A 24,389-nucleotide genomic window follows, 5' to 3' on the forward strand; every position below is an offset into this window, starting at 1 on the left:
CCCTTTAGGGGCAAGACTAGGAGGATGGAAGGGGGCATCAGCTGTACTTCCTGTTCTCAGTCCAGGTGGAGAAGGAACCGAACCTCCCCTAGGACACACAGTCTGCCAGGAGACTGCCATACAGCCCAGACTTCATTTCTCAAGAACCCTGCAAGGTCAATGCTACATTTATATCCACTTGATAGATGAGAGAAGACGGGAGTCAAGAGGGTAAGAAGTTTGTCAAGGGGGATGTGTGCGGTCAACTGCAATGTTGAGCTCCCACCTTGACTGGGGTTCAACCTCTACCTGTTAACGGTAGAGGATTCAGGCACGGAGGGAAGACTAAAAAGATACCATATCCTCTACAACAGTAGTAACGACGTGTAAGTTTGGGCTTGGGGCAACTGACTATGTAGTTTGGTCCTTTCATTTCATACACAAGGACCCCAAGACCTGCTGAGATCACCTGCCTTTCAGGTCATCGCCCAGCTGGAGTGTGTGCGTGTGGACAGCAGCACTCAGCTTGTGCCCAAGGGCTCCCCCCCTGCACTGCCTCTGGCTCCAGCCAGCTGTGAAAGCGAACACCCGGGGGGCACGGTGAGGAGGGAAGTCCTTGTTTTTGCCGGAGTGCATTCTGCTTCGGCTTAATAAAAACAAGGACAACAACAAAACTCACCAGCACAGCCGTTTGTGCCCATGTTCAGGTTCTAATTGGGCTGGGACCCTGCATCAGTTTTGTTGCTACTATAAATGCCAAACCACAGCCTGTAAGTGCTCTGCGTGGACACGGTTGGCTCTTGCCAGATGGTTGTCTTACTCAAATACAACTCAATGTACGTAACATCACATGCACAAAGATTAGTTCATCGAACATCTATGTACACCTGTTGATTCTCCGATTTGTTAACCAAAGATCCCCCTCCACGTTCCTAAAAGTACAGTCAAGTTAGACGAGCACCATTTCTTAGGAGCAGTAAGGCACTGACTTAAAGAACACTTCCTCCCATCAAAGGCTGACTAGATATACAAAATGTGGAACAGACATGCAGTGACATACTGCTCAGCCTTAAAAAGGAAGGAAATTCTGACATGTCACAACACAGATGAATCTTGAGGACCTAATGCTAAGGGAAATAAGTTCATCACAAAAGACAAATAGGAGATGATTCCACTTAGGCGAGATTGCTCGAGTCTGGTTCAGAGACTATAAGCCGACCAGTGGTGGCCGAGGCCAGGAATGGGTGGGAGGGGGAGCTGGTGTTTAACAGGGACACAGTTTCAGTTTTGCCAGACAATGGTGACGACCGCACAATATGAATGCACTCAATGCCACTGAACTGTACACTTAAAAATAGTAAAAATGGGGCGCTTGGGGGACTCAGTTGTTAAGTGTCTGCCTTTGGCTCAGGTCATGATCCCGGAGTCCCGGGACTGAGCCCCACACTGGGCTCCCTGCTCAGCCAGAAGCCTGCTTCTCCCTCTGCCCCGCACCCTGCTCGTGTTCCTTCCTTCGTGGTCCCTTTGCTGTCAAATAAAATCTTATAAAAAAGAGGAGTAAAAATGGTAAATTAAAGCAAAAAAGAATGCTCTTACGTGGGAAGTACCTCCATTAGCTCCCTTTCTGCTTTTTCTCCTTTCCAACTGAGCCAGCCACACAAACACATACACAGGGCCTTGTCATAGCCACGACCTGAAGAGGTTGTATTCTGACACTTTGAATTCTGGGTCCTTCTTGGCCCGGGCAGCTCAGCTCCTCCTAGGGTTAGCCTAGGGTGCACAACTTGCCAGTGGGCACATCTTTCTTGTGCAAACCCACCAATCCAAGGCCCACACCCTGACCATCTCCTCACTCTGCCTCTCGCACTCCACCTGCCCGTAGCACCCAGGGCCAGGGAGACAAGTAAGGACAGTGCCTCAGCCCAAGTCCACTAGATAGCCTGAAGCTTGCCTACCCTGCCTGGCCTGTTCCTTCCCATAGGAACCACAAGAGAGGCTCCTGCCCACAGTTCCCCCTTCTCCTTCTGCCTCCTGACCAACCTGGTACTTCCCCACACGGCTCCCTATGGTATGATGTCCCTCCCCACCCCATCCTTATGTTGGCACCCTATCCCATGTGGGGGGCTCTGGGAGGTGATCAGGCTGAAGAGTGGAGTCCTCACGATGTAAGAAGAGAGCTGAAGGCTTGCTTGTTAGCTTTCCCTGCCATGTGAGGACACAGTGAAAACCTGTCCATCACAAGCCAAGGAGAGGGCTCTCACCAGGAACCGAAGCAGCTGGCACCTTGATCTTGGGCCTTCCTAGCCTCCAGAACTGTGAGAAATAAAGGTCTGTTGTTTAAGCCGCCCTGGCTATGGGATCTCGCTATGGCAGACAGAACTAACATACTTCCCTTGGGAACTGTGGTAAGAAGCGTTCTTTTCAATGGCAACTGTCTCCTGATCTGTTGGTTTTACTGTATCTCAAATTTTCTATGACTACAGGCACTCACATATCCATCCAAGATCGCGGTCTCCTTGCTTTGATGGGGCGCTCCTTTAAAAGCAGGAGAAACCACTCAATCAAACCCATGCCCCTACTCAAAGAAGAGGCAAGTTAGACCACAAGAAGCCGAGGTCTGTTGAGCCGAACTGTCTGACGGACGCCCTGTGGTCACAACGCCCCCCAAGTCCCCTTCCCGTTACAATGGCTTCTGTGAGTTTGAGAATAAGTTCACCCCTCAGGGTGTCTGAAAATAGGATTTTTATGGCCGGACCCAATACTGGGGATCTTTGGTCTCGTCAAAGTGGATCCTCCCTCTGTTCCAGAACAGCCTGAGCTGGGGGGCCTGACCACTGCTGCAGGATGACTCCCCAGCCCTGCTCTTTCAGTGGCGACTAACAACTGGCATTCTCCCAGGCAGGATCACCAAGCAGGCTCTTCCCACGTGCTCCCTCAGCCAACAGGACTCAGGTCACTCACGTCAATTAAATGCTTGACTTCGTGTTTTTTGAGGTCACTTCCGATTTTGGCTGCTAACAGTACACACGCTCCAGCACAAAGCTTCCGGTTCTGTTTGTTTAGCTTTCCCTTGAGGGCGAGCTTCTCAAAATAGACAAAGGCCATGGCCACGGTGGGCTCCTCAAAGCCACAGTCCTCCTGGGCAAGCTTCCGCATCTCTCGCTTCAGACTAGAGAAACACAGGAAGAAAGGAACATTATTAGAAGTTGGGAGTTTCAGAGGCCTCCAAAGAAAACGACTAGTCCATCCTGAAAGCCTTTCCTTTTTCTCATTCCCAGAAGGGTGATGTGGAATGGGAACAAATCCTGAGGACTAAGAACTTTCCATTCTCTGTAGACAACAGATTTAAGCTGCTAGGGTTCTTCTCTGTTGGTGGAACTGGAGACCACCTCAACAAGGGACACAGAAGACCACACTGAACCAGGTGTGTCTGAGGGTCTCTGGAAACTAAGCCTAGAGGTGTCCAAAGGGAAAGAGGGAAACTGAGGGGTACTACGATCAATCCACAGAAACACCAAGAGAAAGAAACTAGGTGCTTGGTATCAACTCTGCTGAGGGTCCACCATGTTCAGAACTATGGCAGAAGAGGGGTTAGGCTAACAAAACAACGGCCAGTGTACTGAAGAATGCTACCCAGCAAATGGACACAGTGGGAATACTCCATTCTTCTCACGTCTTTGGCTTGGAACATGCCAGAGTCAAATCAGCACTGGGCTACACAGCATGTAAATGCTGGCACATACTCCCACGCTATGTTGGCATATAGTCTAGCCTCTGTCACCATGTGCACTGAGAGTCTGTCCTGCTAGACAGACACAACCCCAGGCGGCTCCTCTCTGGCCCAGCACATGTGGGTCACTACAAAGTCAATCGAGTCTGCTGCATGGGAAACAAGGGCCTGATTCTGCTCTGGCTGCTCTGCTAAATGCTTAAAGGTAGTGCTTGGCTGGCAACTCTTGGGTGGAAGGCTGTGGGCAAAGAATTCCCTCGAAGGCTATCAAACCAACTCTTCTCTGTCTTGTCTACATTTGAGAAAGCAGAGAACTGAATGTTTCCTATTCCGAGTTCTCTGTAACACAACCCTGACTGGATAGCTGAGCCTCGGACAGTAGAAAATAATGGTTCTTTCACATAAGGAAACTACCCTCACACCCATGTCAACTGGAGTTGAGAGCTCCGCCTTCTGCCCTGCTTCCCTCAGCTCTCGCTCACAGAGGCAGGAGTCAGCCAGAGGCGGGTGAGCCTTTCCTCGCCACACACCCGTTTTATTTCCCTGAACTATACACGAGGAACCTGCATCCAAAAAGTGAGCTGAAAGCATGCCGAGAGGATCTGAGTGGAGAGCTCAAGCGGATGTTGAGCTTCACGTACCTCCTTATTTTGCTGAGTGTCAACTTAATGTGAGGAAACTTCTCCTTGAAGGTCTCATTCATGTCCTTCTTGAGATCTGAGGGCTTCACATAGTCGATTACTGTGGTCTGTAACAGATTGGGCAACTCGGGTCACTCTTTCAATAATTTTTTTGAAGAGTTTATTTATTTGAAAGAGAGAAAGAGCACGAGTGGCGGTGGGGAGAAGGAGTAGACCCCCCACTGAGCAGGGAGCCTGACACGGGGCTTGATCCCAGGACCCTGGGATCATGACCTGAGCCGAAGGGAGATGCTTAACCGACTGAGCCACTCAGGACACAGGTTACAATTATGTGCACATTATGGCCATCTTACAACTTCTGACAGCAGCAGTGAGGAAGCCTCGGAGAAGAGGCCCAGCAAAAGCCCTGCTGAGCCTGAGCGCCTGAAGGGGACACGGTCTCTGGAATGCAAATCCGTGCTACAGCAGGACCAGGCAACATGGGGAAGCAGCAGCCTCCAGACAGTCAGCAATCAGGGTCTGGCAGGGAGGGAGCTCCTCTCTCAGTTCCTGTGCCTCAGCCTGGTATTCAGACAGCACAGCATTTAGGGCATGGTGTGGGCACCCACACACGAGGCTTCAAGCCACACTTGACCATCACTAGTTGTCCAGCCATGGGGCGTTATCCAATGACCCCAAACATCAGGTTCTACACTTTAAGATGAAAGCAGCTAACAGTGCCTACTTCACATGGCTATTTGGAGAACTATGAGACATGTCAAGGGCTCTGTATAGCGCTTGGCATACAGCAAGCACTCGATAAATGTTAGCCATTTTCTTTTTCATTGTGGGAAAATATATATCACACAAATATACATCACACAAAACTTAGCATTTTAACCATTTTAAAATACGAGGTTCAGCAGCATACAGTACACTCACATTGGTGCGTGGCCATGACCACCACCCATCGCCAGAACTTTCATCATCTTGCAAAACTGAAACTCTGTCCCCCTTCATCAAGTCCTTGTTCCACCCCCACCTTAGCTCCCACCGGCAACTGCCATTCTGCTTTCTGTCTCTGAACCTGACTCCTCTCAGTCCCTCCTATGAGTGGGATCACGCAGTGTTGGTGTTGGTCCTTTTGTGCCTGGCTTGTTTCACTCAGCATCATGTTCTCCAGGGTCAAACAGTACAACAGGAGTCAGAATTCCCTTCCTTTTTAAGGCTGGATAACCTTCTGTTGCATGTACATGATGTCAGCTACCAGTAACAGTCCTTTAAGCCCTGGGTTTCTTCCTCTTCCCCTCCCCTTCTTTTCTAAGTAGGCTCTTTGCCCAACATGGGGCTTGAACTCACAACCCCGAGATCAAGAGCTGCATGCTCTACAGATCGAACCAGTTCCCTCCCCTCCCCCTTTCTAATCCTAGCCACCCTTAAAGAGTGGTTCCTTCGAGCTCCTTCTGAGGCTTCTGAGGCCCTGGGTCTTCCTGGCTAGTCTGCGCTGTACAGTATTAACTCTGAAGGAAATGGGGTCTCCGGCCAGGCCTCACTAGGTTAGCCTCTCTCCTCTTCCTTGGAATTCTGCTTTTGAGGTGCAGCAACAATGCCTGACGCCTCCCTGGCTGGCTGGAGGCGATAACCTTCACCAGGCAGAGCCCGAGAAAGGAGCAAGTGCAGATTCTGCTGAGAAGGCCAGATCCTGGAGATGGCTTCTGTGGCCTGGCGCCTTCCAGGGGATGTGTCACCACTTTCCTCCATGGCTCTAACACCAGCAGGCAGCTATCCATAAACACCTCCACTCAGAAGATGCCTGGCTGGACAGGACTTTAGTACAGGCACGTGGAAGGCCTCTGGTGTGTGTTAATAACCCAGAGGAGACGAAGAGCCGACATGACCCCACTCACATCGATCCTAACAGCACCTTCCTAACAGCAGCTTTGGCGAGTAAAAGCGAAACCATAGCGAGACGAACTCAAAACGGTTCCGCCAAACTTGTTCAGAACTTTCTGAGATATTGGGTGGAAACAGACTTGGTGCAATGCCAAGAGCTCTTCTGTGGCGCCATGTCTCTCTGGCCTGGTCAAGAAGGCTCCTCCTCAGCTGGCCCCAGACATGCCCATTCCGGGAGGTGCCCTGTGCCCCTGCGATGTGTAGGCAAGGAGCAAGGGAGTGGCCCCATGGCCCCAACGTGCAAACACACACATGCACACACTTGTGTGCAGCGAGATTTTGCTGGATGCCCTGAGGAGGGGAGCACGGGACATGGAGGCCGCTTAGTGTCTCGCAGAGCGGGCGCTTCCCCTGTGGCAGCCCTCCAAGATGCGTTTATCATCCCGAACAGATGGGGTGGAACAGGATGTACAATTTTTCATTTAGGAAACAGGCAGCAGAATGGGGAACTACATCTAACATGGTTACCTCAAGCTGGGCCCGCTGGCCGATCAGCCAATTCTTCTGTTTCCGAAATACCCAGCCCTCCCGACCTCTTCTACCCCACACAAAGGCATCCCAAACTGTCGTGGGCAGCCTCTTCTGCTGGTCCTCAGTGGACAAAAGTCTTAAGCAAAGACTCACCAGCCCTGCTGGGGACTGAAGCCCCAGGAGCTCCAAGCAAGGATCTCCCGGAGTGGGAAGGGGAGATCTGGAGCCTTGCCTATGGCAGCCACAGCAGCTCTGTTCTATCTTCTATAGAGCTACACACACCCCGGCTTTCCCGCGGCCAGAGAAGCAGCCTGCAGCCATGAGCCCCATCTCCCAGATGGGGAGGCAGAAACTCAGAATGGGGAAGGGGCGGGGCCAGCACCAGGAGCCAGAGCTCTCAGCTCGCCGCTCGCACTGCCTTCCTGCATCTCCATCCTTCATCGGGCTAAAATGAGCAGGGGAGACAGCTTGAGACTGCTGGCAGGAAGGAAGGGCCGGCTGGTGGAGGGCAGCTCTGCCTCCAGCAAGGCGGCAGCCCTGAGAAAGACGTTCGGCCTCCCGCGGCCTGACCTCCCACGTCCTCGCCTCCCACATCCCTGAAAACGGATGGACACCTGGAGAGAACACCTGGCGGGGCTGCTTCACAGGTTTCTCCCGGAGCAAACAGAGAGAACACTGTATACCCAAAGGCCACCGGCAAATTAAGAGCAAGGAGGCAGGAGATGGCAGAGACCAGGCTGCCCCAGGTGCCCTGAGTCCAGGCGTGTGGGTGGCGCCCTGGGAGTCATCTGCATGGTGACGCTGCCCAGGGGACCTGCACGCCCAGTAGAGTCTCCTCGCGGGGCTGGCACCCAGCCACTGTTTGGCCTGGAGCCACTCCTGTGGGCTCACCTTCCCCCAACCTCCAGCGACATGGTCCCTCTTCCAATGATTGGCCTTCACTGCACACAACAGTCCGGACAGGGTACTGTCCGGGGAGGATTCCAGATACCTTTCCAGTTCTTTGTGGCCTGCACACTGGCGCAAGAAGGCAACACTGAAACAGAAGCTGGGCTTCTGGTCTTCCTGCTGCCAAGAAAAGTCACGGCAGGAGTCCTGAATTCCTGGGTGCCTGTTCTGCTGGGGGAGACCACAGCAGGCAGCATGGATCTGAAGCTGCCTGAAGGCGGCAGTGGCACTGCCATGTCTGAAACTGGCAGCTGGTGCCCGATCCCAACCATCTTCCGGGCCCTGATCAGGGACGAGGTCAGGCGGCTGCTCCCCTGGTGGCCTGGCTCTGCAGGATGGTCCTGGGGTCATTCCTGAAATCCCAATTTAGGCAGTCGTGCTCGCCTCCCCAGTGACTCTGCAAGCTGTTCAATACTCGGTGATAAATCCCTTATAAACTAGCTTGCATGGATGCCGTTCTTTGTGACCGAACCATCACTGACGCACACACTACCTTCACTGATGGCCTTGACCGATACTCTAAGTGAATCTCACCTGGGAAGACATGGGATAAGGACAGAGCCCATGGGGGATGCTTTGGAGGATAAGGCCCCAATGTCATCAGTTCCCCAGGGCACCGAGACTTATCCCGGGGGCCCTCACACACCATTTCCTGACCAGACTGAATTTCAGAAGGACCCCATCAACTCTGATGACCCAGCTCAGTCTACAGCCCTGGGCCCAGGAGAGACTGTTTTTACAAACAACCCTGCCCTGCCTGCCCTAGCTCTTGGGGTACAGATCCAGAGCCTACTATTCCTCAGAGTAGGAGTGGACACATGCATTTACTTCCAGGCTAGTCCTGGACAGGTGAACAGAGGGCGGGCCAGTGAGCTGACATGGGAGTCCTGGGCCCAATGCCTGACTTCCAGCATGGGCGGCACATGGCAGCTGCAGGGAGAAAGCCCGTGACTTCATCTTCTGGCTGACAGATTCCTCTGGATCCTGGCTCTGCTGTCCAGAGGTACAGAAGCTGCACTCTGTCATCCTTCCCGTGTGGGGTTTCCAGCCTTACAGTCACATCTTGCCACTGCTCCTGGCATGGAGTAGAAGCCTGCCGGCAGCCTCACCCTCCACTTATTTGGCTGATGCTGGGCTACTCTGGGTCATTTCTAAAGTAGATATGGTCCACTTGGGGGTGGAGGATCTCTGCAAACCTCCGTCTCTGCCGAGGCCCCCCATTTTCTGACCCCCATGTGGCTGGCAGCTGTCAGGACGTGTGGCGGGGGAAGGGCTCCACTGGACATGGGAAAGCTGGGCCCAGCAGTTCCAGGGTGGCTGCTCTGGGAAGTCCAAAGGCATCCAGGGAAGAAGAGAATACAGACTATTGGATGACCGTGGCTGCTGCACCTGAGGCAGGGGCCCAATGAGGCCATCATTTCAGTCCATTTGCTGACATATGGCAGCAGGGAAGGCTGGCCTCTGGGGCAATGAAAGGCCTCCATGACTTAAGACAGGAAGAGGATGGTGGTAAACTGTGAACGTCAGTCTGAGCACCTCAGGAAGGCAGAGAATGCAAAAGTGGCTGCGTTTAGTTTCCTGTGGCTGCCGTCACCCAGCACCACAGGCTGCGCGGCTCAAGCAGCAATTTATGGTCTCTCAGTTCTGGAGGCTACAGGTCTGAGATCAAGGTGTCAGGTGGGCTCTGTTCCCTCTCAAAACGTGGCTAGAATCCTTCCTTGCTTCCCCAGCTTCTGGCAGTCCCGGGCAGCTCCTGGCTTGCAGAGGCATCACTGCAGTCTCTGCCAGTCATCACCCGGTGCTCTCCCCATGCATCTGTCCACGTGGCCGTCCTCTCTCTGGCTGTTTATGACATCAAGTCATACTGGGTTAGATCCACCTTACTCCAGTAAAACCTCGGCTTAACTGGTTTATAACTGCAACACCCTACTTCTAAATAAGGGTCCAGTCTGGAGTACTAGGGGTTAGGACCTCAACCTGTATTTTGGGGGGACACCTTTCACCTCAGTGCAGTGGTGTTTGCTCCTAATGGTGCAGCTACACAGCCTTGCCGTGCTCTGATCCCAGCTGCTCTTCCTAGGCTGGACACAGCTGCCCCATGGGGCCTGACTTCTACCCAGGCAGCAGGCACTGTTGGCCTTGGACCAAGCAGTGCTTGGGACTGCTCTGTCTTCAGTCTTGCTATCGTCTCTGCTTCTCTGAGCTGTGGCTCTGTGGGGTAAGATCACAAACCATGGAGCCAGAGGCCCCGGGTCAGGCCCCAGTCCTGCCGCTCAGTAGCTGGGTGGCCCAGTGAAACTGCTCCGTGTTCTGGGCTGCAGGTCTTTCCTCTGGCTTCTCTGCCATCTGCTTCACATCGGTCACTGCAGGGCACTTGGACATCTGTGGGGCTGTTTCAGTCTGACTTAAACTCAGCTGCTTGGGGTCCACAACCAGGGCAGCTGAGTGGGCAGTCCCCAAAGCAACCATGTGCTCCCAGCCCCTTGCTTGCCTGCTGCACCTTGGGCCCACTGCTCCCGAATGGCGTTGCAAGGCCCAGACTCTGGGTACTGGCTGAATCACCCCGAGTCCACGGCTACTAGGTCAGGCAGTTTCCAGAAGGGATGACAGTTCTTGCTGTCCTCTGCTCCAGTTCCTGTTGAGAAGCACTCTCTGGAATGTAAGCAGCCACAATTCTCCTGTGTGGTCCTGTCTGGGGGTGCCTTATGACCTCTTGAAAGGCAGGATCTCTCGACCACCCGGAAGGCAGCTACCCTCTTTGCAGGGACAGAGGTGAGCTGAGGCTGCAGTGTCTGAGGCCGAGCTGCATGCACAGAGGTACGATGGGTCCCCAGTTATTCGGTCTTTCTGGCTTCAGAGGATATGAATTAAAAGGGAGGCACTGCTATGTGCTAGGTCCCCTACGAGTCTGACTGTATAAAGACTCCTAATTCCCAGGTTTTGCCAGCACACGTTACTACCAAACAAAACGCTATGAAGCTGGTGTGGTTCCTTCCTGGCCTGGGACAGATTTAGTGGCCACTGTTTTCAAAGCCACCTAATTCCAGGCCACAGGATTTGCCAGACGTAGGGCTCCTTATGGTCCAGGGCAGAGGCCGGCAGCTGGGCCAGGCCACACGGTAGACAGAGCGTTCCAGCCCCGCGGTGCTTGTCGTTCCACTCTCAGTATGAGAGGTGGCTCGGGTGCACGGTCGTGCCCTGGCCTGCCCACAAGGAAGCTGTGCACACAGCTACATAGGAGGCAACAGAGGAAAGTCAGCTGGGAGGAGACCATCCCAAATGCACAAGGTCTGGAGATGCAATTCAGAAAGCGGCCCAACCTGCTGGAGATGGGAGGCAGAGTCAGGAAGGCCCGCTGTTAAAGCCACCTTAACTACCCTCCAAGATGACAGGGAAAGATGGTGAGACCAGACCTTAGTTATCTATCTGAAAGAGTCTACCACATCTATTGCGGACACAAGGAGGGATCTTTTGCTTTTTAAAGGAAACAAAGACTGACTGACAGTAGGAAGGAGGGAAGGGACCTGGGCCTTCCCAGGCTCACGGCAGCAGACACAGTGCTGTGCAGTGGGGGCCTTGGGGGGCTGGATGCAACGGGAGATGGTGGGGGCAGGTGAGGCAGGGAGCAGAGGGAGCAGGGGTGTGCTATTACGCATACCCTAATAATAGTGTTGGAGAACAAAGAGGGTCTCAGAGCTGACAAGTTGCTGGTCTGCTTTCAAAAGAAACAATATAAAAGGTGCTTCCACTTCTGGGCCCCTTAAGTCCCTCCTGCCTTCCTATCCTCCTGCCCTCCACAGCTCCCCAGGCATTCTTGCGAGCAGTTCTGAACAGATGTGCTCTTGCTGTAGACTCAGCTACGGTTCCCCTCTGGGTCACAGGAGCTCCCAGGGGGCAGAATGTTCCAAGGGAAGGAGGGCTAACTGGCAGGGCTCCCCGCAGCACCTTCCAGCCCTGACGGCCCCCGCACAGCCAGGGCTCTCCCACCTGACCACCTGCCCCACATCCATGGGCACCCGCTCAGGTCGTGAAGCTGAGCGGCCGCCGCCCTCACTCCATCTATCTAACCACCAGCAGCTGGGCATTTTGGCTCTTCTCGGCATTTCTCCCTTTTCCTAAGAGGATAGTAAATCACGAGAAAAACCGTGGGAATGAGTGGAGGGCCTTTGCAGCCTGGGGCAGCATCTCCTGCTATTTCTACCCATCAGATTCCAAATCTGTGACCCTGGATTTTCTCCCTCCCTTGCCCTGAGAGGAGCAGCTCTTTAGTTTCCTTCACTAAAATGAAACCATGTGCAAATCAAGGAGAGAAACTCAGGAAAAACTACTACTGCTTCAGGCTTACACCACCAATGTGGAGATGCTGGGAGATGCCCAGGAGGGCCATGGTCTCAGGCATTTGTAAGATACAGACTCTTCTAGAGTAGTGTCTTCACTCACTCCAGAAGACACCGGGTGTGGCCCTGAGGGCACTTACGCATGCACACACACACACACCACACACACTACACAGTATTTGGACGCACTCGTAAACACGTGCTCCTTAAGCGGTCACCTCGAGCAGGAGCTGATGAACCAAGCCCGGAGGAGCACGGTAGAGACACAAAATGGTCACTGCAAATCTGAGACAAACATGCAGAAATGAAGCAGATGCTATGGCATCTTGTGTACAATGTAAAGCCAGTATTTCACTTTGTATTATTTTTGTAAGAAAAGATGAAAGAAAACCACCATACTGACGCATACTACAACGTGGATGGACCCTGAAAGCATTATCGAAGTAAAAGCCAGACACAAAAGACCGCATAGTATATGATTCCATTTTTATGAAATGTCCAGAACAGGCAAATCTACGGAGACAGAAAAGTGGATTAGTGGTTGCCTAGGGCTTAGCAGGTGGAGGGCTGAGGGTACGGGTCTTCTTCTGGGAATGATGAAAACGTCCGAAATGGATTATGGTGATGGCTGCACAGTCCTGTGAATGTTCTAAAAAACCACTTTATTATTTTTTACTTTTAGTAGGCTCTACGCCCAATGTGGGGCTTGAACTCACAACCCCTAGACCAAGAGCATGTTCTACTGACTGAGCCAGCTAGGAGCCCCTATACACTGTACAGAAGTGAACTGTATGCTATGGGAAATATATCCAATAGAGCTGTCACATACAACCCAAAAAAGCCCTAGAGCGAAAAAACAAACCCAACCACAATGCAATAGAGGATTCAAGAATGCATTTTAACACTTGCACCGAAAGCTAGTGGACCTCAGAGATCCTACTTCTCAGCTCCTATGCAGTGCCTGGCAGATCTTCCTGAGAGCTGGGGAAGCTCTAAGGCCCTGCCAGCTCTCAGGAAAGGCCCAGCAATGGTTTCACTGTAATGACTTACTACTTTTCCTAAACTGAATGAGCTTCAAGCGCTTTGAGACCTGAGGGCCCTGGAAGGAGCCTTACACGGGGAAGAGCCCCTGGGGCTCATGCTGCTTTAGCTTCTCTATAAACCCACCCTGTAGACAGGTAACTACCTAGTCATCAAGACGGCTTTCAGCACAAAAGAAATATGGTGTGGGAAACCAGAGCCCAACCACCCACAACACAGAAGGTTGACTTCGCCTTCCTTTTATTGAGTCTTGAATTTCCCACTGCTCAGCATCTCAGACTGTGCCGAAAAAGCTCTAAGACATACTCCCACAACGCTGGGAGTTGGGGGTGGGGGACCAGGGGGTAGGAAGGAGGAGTTTTTTTCCTAGGAGTAGTTAGATTATAGTATTAAGTAAACATGTGAATAGGCACTTTATCAAGATCAAGACCTGTCCTCTGGAGATTTACATACCTATAGCTATCGTAAAGGTTATTAGTCCGTTTTCCTTCTGATGTCAAAACAGTCTGAGAGGGATTTCTTCCTGAGACAGGAAAAGGATCCAGATATGCGTTCAAATAACATTAACTTTGTTGGCATTATCTCAGTCAGCTCTTTTGCTTACTTTCTCCTCTTAATTGCTCTCCACACCCAGAAAGGAAAGAAAAAACAAAACCACTACTGGCTTTAGCTGCCAGGTTCTAATGATAAGCAACTACTTTCTGGCGAAACTTTAATGACAAGGCAGGCAGCGCACAGAGCAGGAAGCACCCGGCTCCGACTCGAGGCCTCGCGACCACCCTCACCACACTGAGAAACACCATCATTAGGCTAAGGCCCTGCGAGAACCTGCGTGCAGCCAGGAGGCTCAACATACTTTCCTACTCTGTGGTCACCGTCTAGAAACTTCAGGGCCGAAACCACAGGGGTAGCTGCGACTTGGGTTTCCAGACCTGCCCCAGGAATTTTTGTTTTTTTACTTCAAAGTGTCCCCTTTGCCCTTTCCCAGAGGCCAATAGTGGGAGGGACTTGCACAGATCAGTTAAAAACCTGTGTCACTCTGAATGCAAGGGCAGTTCTAAAGGGCTCCCACTTAAAAACTTTGTACATGACAGGCTTCTTTCTAGGCCTCAGGGAAATGTTCACCTCTGGAACTCTCCCACTTTTGTAGGCATGGCAACTGTGGCTACGAGTGGCCTTTTTATCTTGTACTTAGAACACATGAATGAAAATATACACCCAGCCACATCCTGGTGAGTTAACATCACCTACCTAGGATCCAGAAAGCCCACTCCTGGGTACTTAAGCAAGAGAGATGAAAATGTCCACGAAACACTTGTGTAAGAATGCCCATGGCAGCAATGTTTTACTTGGTTAACTTGGGTGTCCCCTCCCAGGAAACCACCCAAATGTCCATCAACAGGAGTGGAGATAAATAAACTGGGGTATGTCCAAGTAAGAGAAACCTACTCGGCAATTAAAAAAAACCCAAGCTACTGGGGCGCCTGGGTGGCTCAGTGGGTTAAGCCTCTGCCTTCGGCTCAGGTCATGATCCCAGAGTCCTGGGATCGAGCCCCACATCGGGCTCTCTGCTCCTCGGGGAGTCTGCTTACTCCTCTCTCCCTTTACCTGCCTCTCTGCCTACTTGTGATCTCAGTCAAATAAATAAATAAAATCTTAAAAAAAAAAAAAAAAACCCAAAAACCCCCAAGCTACTGATAATGTCCAACACGAGTGAATCTCACCTATTAAATTCCGTGAAGGAAGAAGAACAAAAAATTTTTTAAAGAAGTGCCTAGTATATGATTCCACTTACATCAAGCACTGGAACAGGTGAAACTACTTTACGGTGACAGATGTCAGAACAGGATATATGGGAAGGAACTTTCCAAAGGGAAAGAAATGTTCTATCTTGATTAAAGCAGAGGCAACAAAATTTATGAAACTGTACACTTTAAATGTGTGTGTTTGATCATACACAAATCACACCCTAACACGAAAAGAGAAAGAGAAAACAAATGACGGCTGGGGGATGTAATGGGATGAGGGGTTTAGCCTGTCACTTTCTAGGCTGCTTGATTCTGCAGAAGCCACACGAACATCTCAGCCCCCAAAACGCCATGCAAACAGAGCACCCACAGACCCCAGACAACAGCCCCTGGGCCTCAGGCTTGAGGCCTCCACAGGGCTGGCCTCCCCTTAACTGTGCTGGCAACCTAAGGGAGACAGGCATTGGCAGCAGGACCTCAAAGGCCTCGGGGGCCAATATGAAGGGGGGTGGACAGTGCTGTGCAGTCAGTCTGGCACCTGGCCAGCACCCTTGCCCAGTCTTTCAGCAAAGGCCACACCAGGAGGCCCTGCGGGACGGGCAAGGAGCTGGCCGCGCGGGCTTCACACAGACACAGGCCTGACATCTGCCTGCAGGGGGCGCCCTGCCAATGATGAGGGTTCGCAGCCCAGGAGAAAAGCTTTAAGCTGGGTGAGCTTGTCTGGGCTGAGTGCCTCCCACCCACCCACTCACAGGCCAAGATGGGCCCCGGAGCTTCAAAGAGGGTTTTCAAGTAACCATGTTACTTGGGTCAAGTAACCGTAGCTCTGTCTACCCTGGTAGTTCGTGCCTATTACAAGCACAGCTCCGTGTGCCTGGGGTTCAGTAAGTATGGACAACCTGTCAGGATGATTTTCTATGGCTTGCCTTCTCCACTCGTGGCTATGCTCATGTGCACACGCGTAGAGGGAAGGACGGGGACTGTCATTGCTAAAAATACCAATTTCCTACCCACCCTCACTCACCTCTTCGCAAGACAACAGGGGCCTTTCCCACCAAGGCCTGGAATGGCTGCTCCTTCTTACTCCTCACACTCCCTTCAATGCCATTTCTTCAGGGAGACCTTCCTTAAGGTGGACCTCCCACCTGCACCTCCATGCCCTGCTGCCATCATCTCCTAGCACTTTCCTTACCCATCTCATGACCGCAGTGACTTGGCTGTTTGCTCACTGTCTGACTTCTCTATGCACAGTAAGGCTGAGGAAAATGGCGATCGTGGCCAGTTTGTTCTCCACTATATAAGGCCTCAGTCAATACTGGCTGAATGAGCAAATTCTGTATCTTTAAGCAAACCAACAAAAGCCAAAACCAAAACCCCCACATGTATTCGTGCAAGTTTGATGTATGCGAGACAGCCTTGTAATGCATGCTTGCGTCTAGAGAAGTCTTCTGGGAGCCAGTCTGAGTCTTTCTGTGACACAGGACACACATGGCCATGACAGAGGAGGATGCTGAAAAGTGGATGTCCCATATCTGATCAAATTACCAATCTCTGTGGCCAGAAGAGATGTACACCTTATGGAACTGACCAGAAAATGTGGTTCACAAGCCATTTTATTCTCTAAAACACGTACTATTACAGGAAGCAGAGGCTGCAGATGCAACCTGGTGAGATGAAAAATGAGCCAGTTGGGACCACAAAACAAGGAGGATAGGACATATATGCTGACTTGGCAAGTCATCTAGCACACTGCCGGAGGAGAAATCGCTCATGTGCACAGGCGCGCCCACGTAGTCTGTGGCCCAGAACCCTAAAGTTCACAGTGACATCATTTAAAGAAAAAAACAAAACAAAACAAGATCTGGCACCAGCCTGTCACCAGGCCTACCGGAGAGGTCATTTTCACCAAATATAACGCTACCTAGGGAAGAGCTCCCTGCCAAACCCCAGTCAAAAACAAGTGCCCTCTCTTACTCTCTGCATTAGTTAGAAATCTGCTAAACCGTTGGCCCAAAGAGTCATTTTCACGTCCTCCCCGAGTTCGGCTGTTTTGCCCCCCACTGCTGAGAGATGTGGGAGTCAGAGGCCGAATGAGAAAAGCACCAAGCCAGGAGTTCTGGCCTCGGCCCCCCACTTCCTGTCTGTCAACTGTGACAGCCTCACTCAGACTCCCCAAGCCACAGTTTCCTGCCCATTACTTAGTAAATAAGGCAATGAATAACATAAAGAATTCTATTCTTACACAAGTCATGGCGTTCCAGTTGTTTCCTCCTTGACATCAGGGCGGTGATTCTGGTCATTTATTAAACAGTTATTATGTGCTAGCTTACATGAATAAGGCCTGGTTTTGTAAAAGTAACAACTAATCTTAACAAGTCAAAGGGTGGAAAAAAAAACCATACATGGCTCTGGTTCTGCTTTTTGTGTTAGGAGGTGGGAAATAAAGATGGGAGAGTGAGAAGCAGGGGCAATTTGAAACTTAGAGCCTTCGGTAATTCATTCGGACACAGCATGGCGTATTAGAATAGAATATATGCTGAAGCAACTGGCAAGGACCTGTGTTCTGCCTGGTATTTCTCTGATGGCAGATACATGCTGAATGTTCAGGGAAGAAAGCCAGACTGGAGGGTAAAAGCCCAGCACTGAAAACTCTCAGGTCGGAGTGAGTGTTCAGGGGCCCTCTGAGTAAATGGGGTCCCACTCTGGTCTCTGCAGACACAAGAGTCCAAAAGAGAAAAAGGACCATTTGCTCATTCCCAAGGCCAGGGCTGCTGAGAATGGCACGGGCTGGGGAGGAGCAAGGGAGTCAGAGCAGGATGTTCTCAGCTGTGCCCGCCTCCTCTGGGCCCATCAGGGACGGGGTGGAAGCATTCTGGGTCGGTGCTCTCCTACCTGGTGCCATGTGCAGCAGGCCTGGCCTGGCAGCTTTCCTGCAAGCCCAGCTCTCCCCTCCTCCCATGGCTGCCCGGGATCTGCCTGCCACTGCTTTGGGGCAAGTCTGCCCCAAGAAGGTTCACAGGACCCAGTCAGGCCCCATGGGTGTCTGGAGAAATGGCAGACCAAATGGTGGGAAACGGTGGTCAGCCAAAAGCAGAAACCAAAATTACATAAAGGGAAAAAAAGGAAGAGTCCATGAAGCAAAAACAGCAAGGGAAGTTTTTGCATTTAACGCCCACAGTGGCCTACCTTCACCCCCCCAGGAAGAATTCTGTCATCCAGAGCCCAGTTCCCAATGATTACCTGGAGTGTATGTGGAGGCCTACAGTCACCAGGGTACTCCAGACAGAGCCATGAGCATCCCACACTGGGGAGTTCCACAGAAGCTCCCCGGGCTGCGCAGTGTTTGAACCAGCCCCCTGAGGCCAGAGAGCAGCCACCTGTTAAGGTGAGCATGCTTGAGGGGGCAGCAGGGGTGAAGCTGAGGGGGTCAGCACACAGACCGTCTCTCCACCGCTACTCACCATGTACGAAGGAAAGATCAGAACTCGCTTGTGCTTGCCACAAGGCCACTGGGGGTCATCCAAGAGATTTGGGTCATAGTCCATGAAGTCTCCCAGGTCGCTACCTGAGGATCCCACACAAAATAATCAATAGGGGTCCTGGACTCCCTGAAGCAGAAGCAGCGGGGCGAACGCCAAGTCTAAAGTTAGGGCCTCAGGTTGTTGAGACCAGAATCACGCTGCCCACTCTGCCCCTCAGGAGACATCCCTACAGGCCAGTGAAGGGCACCCCCAACTCGAGGGGTCACCAATACTTAACATCCTGACAGGTTCTCCAGTGTAGAAAATTATGTATCACTCCCCAGACCTGGGAGAGCACAAAACCTCATGAGCATGAACGATACAGCAGGCACCTGGGTTACAAAATGGGGCACCGAGAAAGGCACATTTGCTGAACCTGCAGATCAAATGAGTCACTCAAGTCCTGCCTCGCCGGCCACTCACTTCTGGTGTGAAGGCTTCCAGGCGGGCTACTGTGTCCGCACACAGGTCCGAGCGGACGCCAGTGCTTCCAAACTCCGCACCTGGACAGGCCCGAGGAACTTCCCCGTCATCTGGAGTTTCTCTGACAGTGGACATAATGCTGCTTCATACAGTTCTCTCCCTTGTTCGCACCTTACAAAGGTTTGCAGAGGCAAAGCTATAAGCAAGCAAGCCTTCCTTCACATTCACAGGGCCATGTTAGCTCACCCACTAGGGGAATCACCAAAAAGTTCTCACACCTGATCCAAATCTGAACACTAGGAAAACAGCGTCAAGAACCAGGCTGAGGTGAGAAGCTGAGTGGTGGGGAGAGGTTGGGGAGGGGGTGGTCCGGCCATGTCTATCTGTGCAGATGCCCTCGGTATTTCTCCTTGCGGGAGCTCGGGAGTTGGTAGGTGAAACATCTCCTTGGTTAAGGTCCCCCCTGTGGACCAGCTGTGAACATGTTTGGTCTGAAACTGGGCTTGTCCCAAAGTCATGTGGCCTGTGGGATGGGCTCACGCTCTATCCAGAGGCCCCTGTCCTCCAGTCTGTACAAAGGGAGACCCCGCCCATACAGTGCATGGAAGCACCTTCTCCACATGCTGCCCAGCCCCGCCTGAGGTTACCTGTGTCCAGGCTCCCCTGGGTGCTGCTTGTGCGTCCTATGGAGAGACTGCGGTGGCTCAGGTTACGGAACTGGGAGAAGGAGGAGGCGGAGTCTATGGTATTTCTCCGGACTCCAAAGGCATTTGTGGGTAACAGAAACTGCGTGTAGGAAACAGTCTAAAAGGTGAAGACAAAAACGGATAAAATGAATTACTTCCAAGCCGTGAAAGGTGTGCATTCAAATTCTTAAATCTGCACTTCTAAAATCCAAGGAGATTGGAGATGAAATTTGTTTTGGTATTTATGTGCGCCAAAACCTAACCTCCACTGACTTGAGGCTAGAAAGAGTTTTAACTTATCACACTCTGTGTGAATATTCACATTATATGGTAGAAAGAGCAGTGTGTTTGAGAACTATCCCTGAAGCACTAGAATGTTGTGTAATACCCAAGACACATACCACATTTTTTTTCTTTTTTGAACACCACACAAGCTTTATAACCCACCGAGTACAGAATTCCAGAACACATCAGGCCCCAAGAGTAATGATAAGGGGCTGTGGCCTCATTCCTGTGTAGACACTCCTCACCGCCCCTTTTACTAGATGAGAGAAATGAATTCTTGCCCTAAATAGTTCCCGAGATTACTGCTGATAATGAAGGAATTAATGCCACCACAGAACATCCCTGTATGTTCTGTTGGCAGACGTGATCTCTGATGCTTGTCTCTAGCTTACCTCCCTCATTCCTATGTAGACACTCAACCTTTAGGAATGGACACAAAACAAGTGATTTTCTTTTCACCTACTTGGAGAAGCCCTTCTCATACACCCCTGCCTGCCTGTGAGCTAAGGGCTGATGACACCCGGACACAGTGGTGACCAACTGTTCTGGGAGAGGGGAGGTGGGGAGGTCAGTGGCTGCCCCAGCAGCTTCAGCTGGAAGCAAACTACCCTGAGATGGCTTCCCCAAATACTTGCATCATATCCATAAACAGGCTTCTGAAGGGTTTACAAAGACTGCCTGGATCCAGCACCAAAAGGTCAAGTTCATCTTTGAATCTTCACCCCTCAGAATTCTAGGCAGCAGCTCACTGGATCGCACGTAAGGAGGAATGCGACGGCCTTCCCGCTAGGTGCTCACTAAGGCTGAGAAACTCAGCTTCTCAGCATTGTGGGAAGCCTCCCCCGCCCCCACACTCAAAACAAACTTCCTAGTAGCAGGAATGCAGCATGGTGACACCATCAGCTAACGTATGTCCAAGCCACTCAGTTCAGAATATGCATGTTGTGTGGGGGAGACTTGTCAGTATCCTGCATTCCATCATAAACGGCACTGGTGGAGAAATACTCATGCTGCTACTTCCTTACTGGCTCGGTGGGTTCCCAAGTGCATGCTAAGGGAGTGGGGACAGGCTGGCCCAGACCTGGTTCATCCACCACCGGTGGGTCAGGACTGTCATGCTGCCTCCGATCCTGACCCACCCTGGTGGTGTTGGCACAGACTCGAGGACTGGAAGCTAGGAAGCCTTACCTTCCCGTCAGCTCCCAGCTCCACACCTTCAAGTCCAATGATCTCTTTCAAGCTCACGGCACCTGTGGACTGCTTCCCTCCATCCAACTTCAAATCCCTGGGGAGGACAAGCCCAAGAGAAAATGCTCTGGTTTATACCCCAAAAAGCCACGATGATGTTTACTACACAAGACACCACAGTCACACTGATGAAAACGAGTACATGGGCTCCAACCAACAGGGTATCCTTCTGACCCTCCTCAGGGGGCGGTTAACAACATTCTGAGGCAGTTCCACCTTGTCTCATCCACTTTGATATAAATGAAATCCAAGCAAAGGGAAAGCCCGAAGATGTAAGGCAGGCCCAGAAGCCGATGGACCTCTGGTGATCCTCCGAGCAAGGCCCCTCCGCTCGCAGTCCGCTAACAGGAAGCCAGGGAGCATTCCCGGGGCATCACGAGGCCAGTAGTTCCCTTAGGCTCAGGCTGCTGGTTTTATTTTAAAGCTGGCAGAGACCATCTCCCCTCACCGCCCCTTTTACGAGAAGAGAGAAATGAATTCTTACCCTAAACAGTTCCCGAGATTACTGCTGGTAACAAAGGAATTAATGCCACCCCAGCCACCCCACCAGGGAACCTAGAACATGAGCATCTTTCTATAAAAGAACAATCTCCAGTACTAACCAGCATTTATACAGCACTTCACAATTTATGAAGTCTTCTACACATCGTCTCTGCCATACCTTAAGATGACCCCATCAGACAGGTACTGCTATCATTAACTTCTTTTACAGATAAAAAACCCACAGGAGGCTGAGCGGTTTGCCAAGGTCACTAGGAGAGGAGGCTGTAGAGATGGGGTTTGCATCCAGTGCTGTTTCTAGAACACAGCGTTGCAACTGATGCAAGACTGAGCTGGCTGTGGTTATGCTCATGTTTAACTGCTCACATTGTCAAGGACAATCCCCCTCCTTACGGTGGTCCTAGGGCTTGGCTGCTGATTAGAATCATGTGGGGGGCTCTGACAAACCAGCGCAGCCTGGACCCCACCCTCAGACATTTGTTTCAGCTGGTATGAGGGGCAACCTGGGTGTCCATTTTAAACACTTGCCAGGGGCTTCTAAAATGCAGCCATGTTTGGGAAGGATTGTCTTCCAGTTTCTATCCCTAGGATGTGGTGCTTGTGAGTCAAAAGTCATCTCAGGCTGGCAGTGCTCTTGCTGCGTGGCCTGGAGAGAGGCCCCACATTCAAGGGCGGGCTCCTACAACCCAAGAAAGAACAAACAGAACGTAAAGGCAAGACTCCCCAGGCCAAAGATAAAGAATTCAAGGAAAAAGAGAGGGAGCTGGGTGAGTAGCTCTTTCCTTAAAGAGAGACAAGGAGCCTCCCCTTCTGGGAAGGAAAACAGGGATTCTCTGATTTAGTTGATCTATTGCTGGCTCTATAAGCCTACCTCTAACGCAGCAGTGTGATTAACGACACTTTTAAAAGAAATAGCCCAGGGGCACATCTGACTTGATTTTGGGCTCAGATCATGATTTTGGGTCCCTGGGATCAGCCCTGTGTGGTGGGTTCCATGCTCAGTGGGGAATCTGCTTGTCCCTCTCCTTCTGCCCCTCCCCCCTGCTTCCGCATGTACAGTCTCACTCTTTCAAAAACAAACAAATAGACTTTTTTTTAAAAAAAAGGAATAACCAAAATTTGCATCCAGTAAGTATTCCATTTTTTAAAGTAGTCTCCTTAGGACACCATAATATTGCTATGCTCAAACTCTCTGGAGCCCATCCCAGTCTGCAAGCTTTATATTTATACATATTTTTATTCTAAACACTATTACTTGAATTAGGGCTTTCCCCCTTCCCCCCAGCCTACTGACCACAAACTGTACATGACTGTAAATGACTTCAGGTAATTCCAGACATCAAGCTCACCCATTAGGGATGGTACAGAATAGGACAGTAACTCACAGAGCTGTAGACACTGTTAGAAGGCGCAGACCATCCCATCCAGCACTCCAAGCATATTGTGAACAACGGGAGGACTCTGGGCATGTGCTTGCATTGTCCTGAGGTGGGTGTGTGTGTGTGTGTGTGCCTCTTCTGTGGGGGGACTGTGAGATCCAGGATGACTGAAGTCATGTCACTTTATAAACATGCCCTGTGAACAGAGACCTGCATTCCAGGTCCGAATCTCCAATCTGCAGCTGGAAAGACCAGGCAAGCAGGCGGGGAGCAAAGTGGGGCTCAGTAAGGCCACCAGAACCCGGGGATGGCCCACGCCAGAGACCACCCACCCTGCTGCCCCGGCCTTCCGCGGGAGCCGTCCAGGCGGCTGCCCTCACAAAGGGAAATGCCCATACAGCAAGAACCTGAACCAGGCAACGAGGCAAAAGTGGCCATGGCGGGCAAGGAGAAAGGGGATGGCTGTGGGAGCCCAGGAGGGGAGCGGGTATAAAGACAGCAGCGCCTCGCATTTCATGAAAGGATCTCCGGCTTGCTGCCAGGGCATCCTCCTTGCCGGAAGCGCAACCCAGCGGGCACGGGCCTCAAATTCCCAACTCCCAAACAACTGTCTCCTTGTTTCCATTTTGCCAGAGAGAGAATGTTATTTAGGGCTGAATCTAATTTAAAAGCAGGGCCTATCTTCACGGGTAAGAAAACCCAAGGAAGTATGGATATTAAAATATGCCCATTTTAAGGGTGCTCCGAAATGGAGAGCCGGCTGCAGGCAGGGACAGAGGCTCATTCCGTGTTTGTGTCCTACCTACACAATGTCTGACGTGCAGTATTTACTTGAAGAAGCCAGACAGGGGCCATGCTCAAACCACACTCCCCCTTCCTGATGCCGCCCCCGAGGGAAATGCAGCCCTAACACGCATTCAACTTCATGTGTGCACAAAGAGCCGAGATGCCTCTCATGAGATAAATCCCAAAACGCACTTAAACAAACAGGGGTTCTCAGATCCAGTGAGTATTCTAGCACCTCGGGACACCCCAGACCACCCAGAGGACAAAGGGTAACAGGCACAGCTCCACCACACGTAACCATGGGAACCCATCTCTCGAGAACCACTGTGGGTCTGCTCCCTGTAGCCATCACTTTCCACAGCCCTTCACTTGTATCACTGTCCTTTCTCAGTAACTAAGGCCAAGCTGAGTCAGAAAACAGGCCCGGAGTGCAGTGGATGCACCCTCAACTGCTCCTAGGAACAATGCAGACTGCTCGTACAGACCGGCCCTGTGCAACAGTGCTTCCTGCAGAGACGGACACATCCTCCAGTCGGAGCTGTCTGGTGTGCTAGCCAGCAGCTATGTGGCAACGGGGTACCTGAAGTGTGATCACTTGACTGAGGAACTGAATTGTTTATTTTAGTTCATTTATTATTTATTTAAAGATTTTTATGTCATTTCTATAGCCAACGTGGGGTTCGAACTCCCAACCCCAAGATCAAGAGTCACATGCTCTACCGAATGAGCAGGC

At 51.5% G+C, this 24,389-nt stretch overlaps 1 protein-coding gene across 2 annotated transcripts in view; it reads right to left on the minus strand.

The window, feature by feature from the left end:
- CABLES1 (Cdk5 and Abl enzyme substrate 1) overlaps positions 1-24,389 on the minus strand; it is a 110,784-nt gene that overhangs the window by 1,425 nt on the left and 84,970 nt on the right. For both annotated transcript variants that reach the window (XM_032309490.1, XM_032309489.1), the window contains 5 exons: positions 20,931-21,027; positions 19,419-19,575; positions 18,289-18,392; positions 4,351-4,457; positions 2,941-3,148 (listed from right to left, as the gene is read on the minus strand). In XM_032309490.1, the coding sequence (XP_032165381.1) occupies positions 2,941-3,148; positions 4,351-4,457; positions 18,289-18,392; positions 19,419-19,575; positions 20,931-21,027 (673 nt within the window). The remainder of the gene's footprint in view (positions 1-2,940; positions 3,149-4,350; positions 4,458-18,288; positions 18,393-19,418; positions 19,576-20,930; positions 21,028-24,389) is intronic.

The sequence above is a fragment of the Mustela erminea genome, chromosome 13, assembly GCF_009829155.1.
Source record: "Mustela erminea isolate mMusErm1 chromosome 13, mMusErm1.Pri, whole genome shotgun sequence".
Taxonomy (NCBI): domain Eukaryota; kingdom Metazoa; phylum Chordata; class Mammalia; order Carnivora; family Mustelidae; genus Mustela; species Mustela erminea.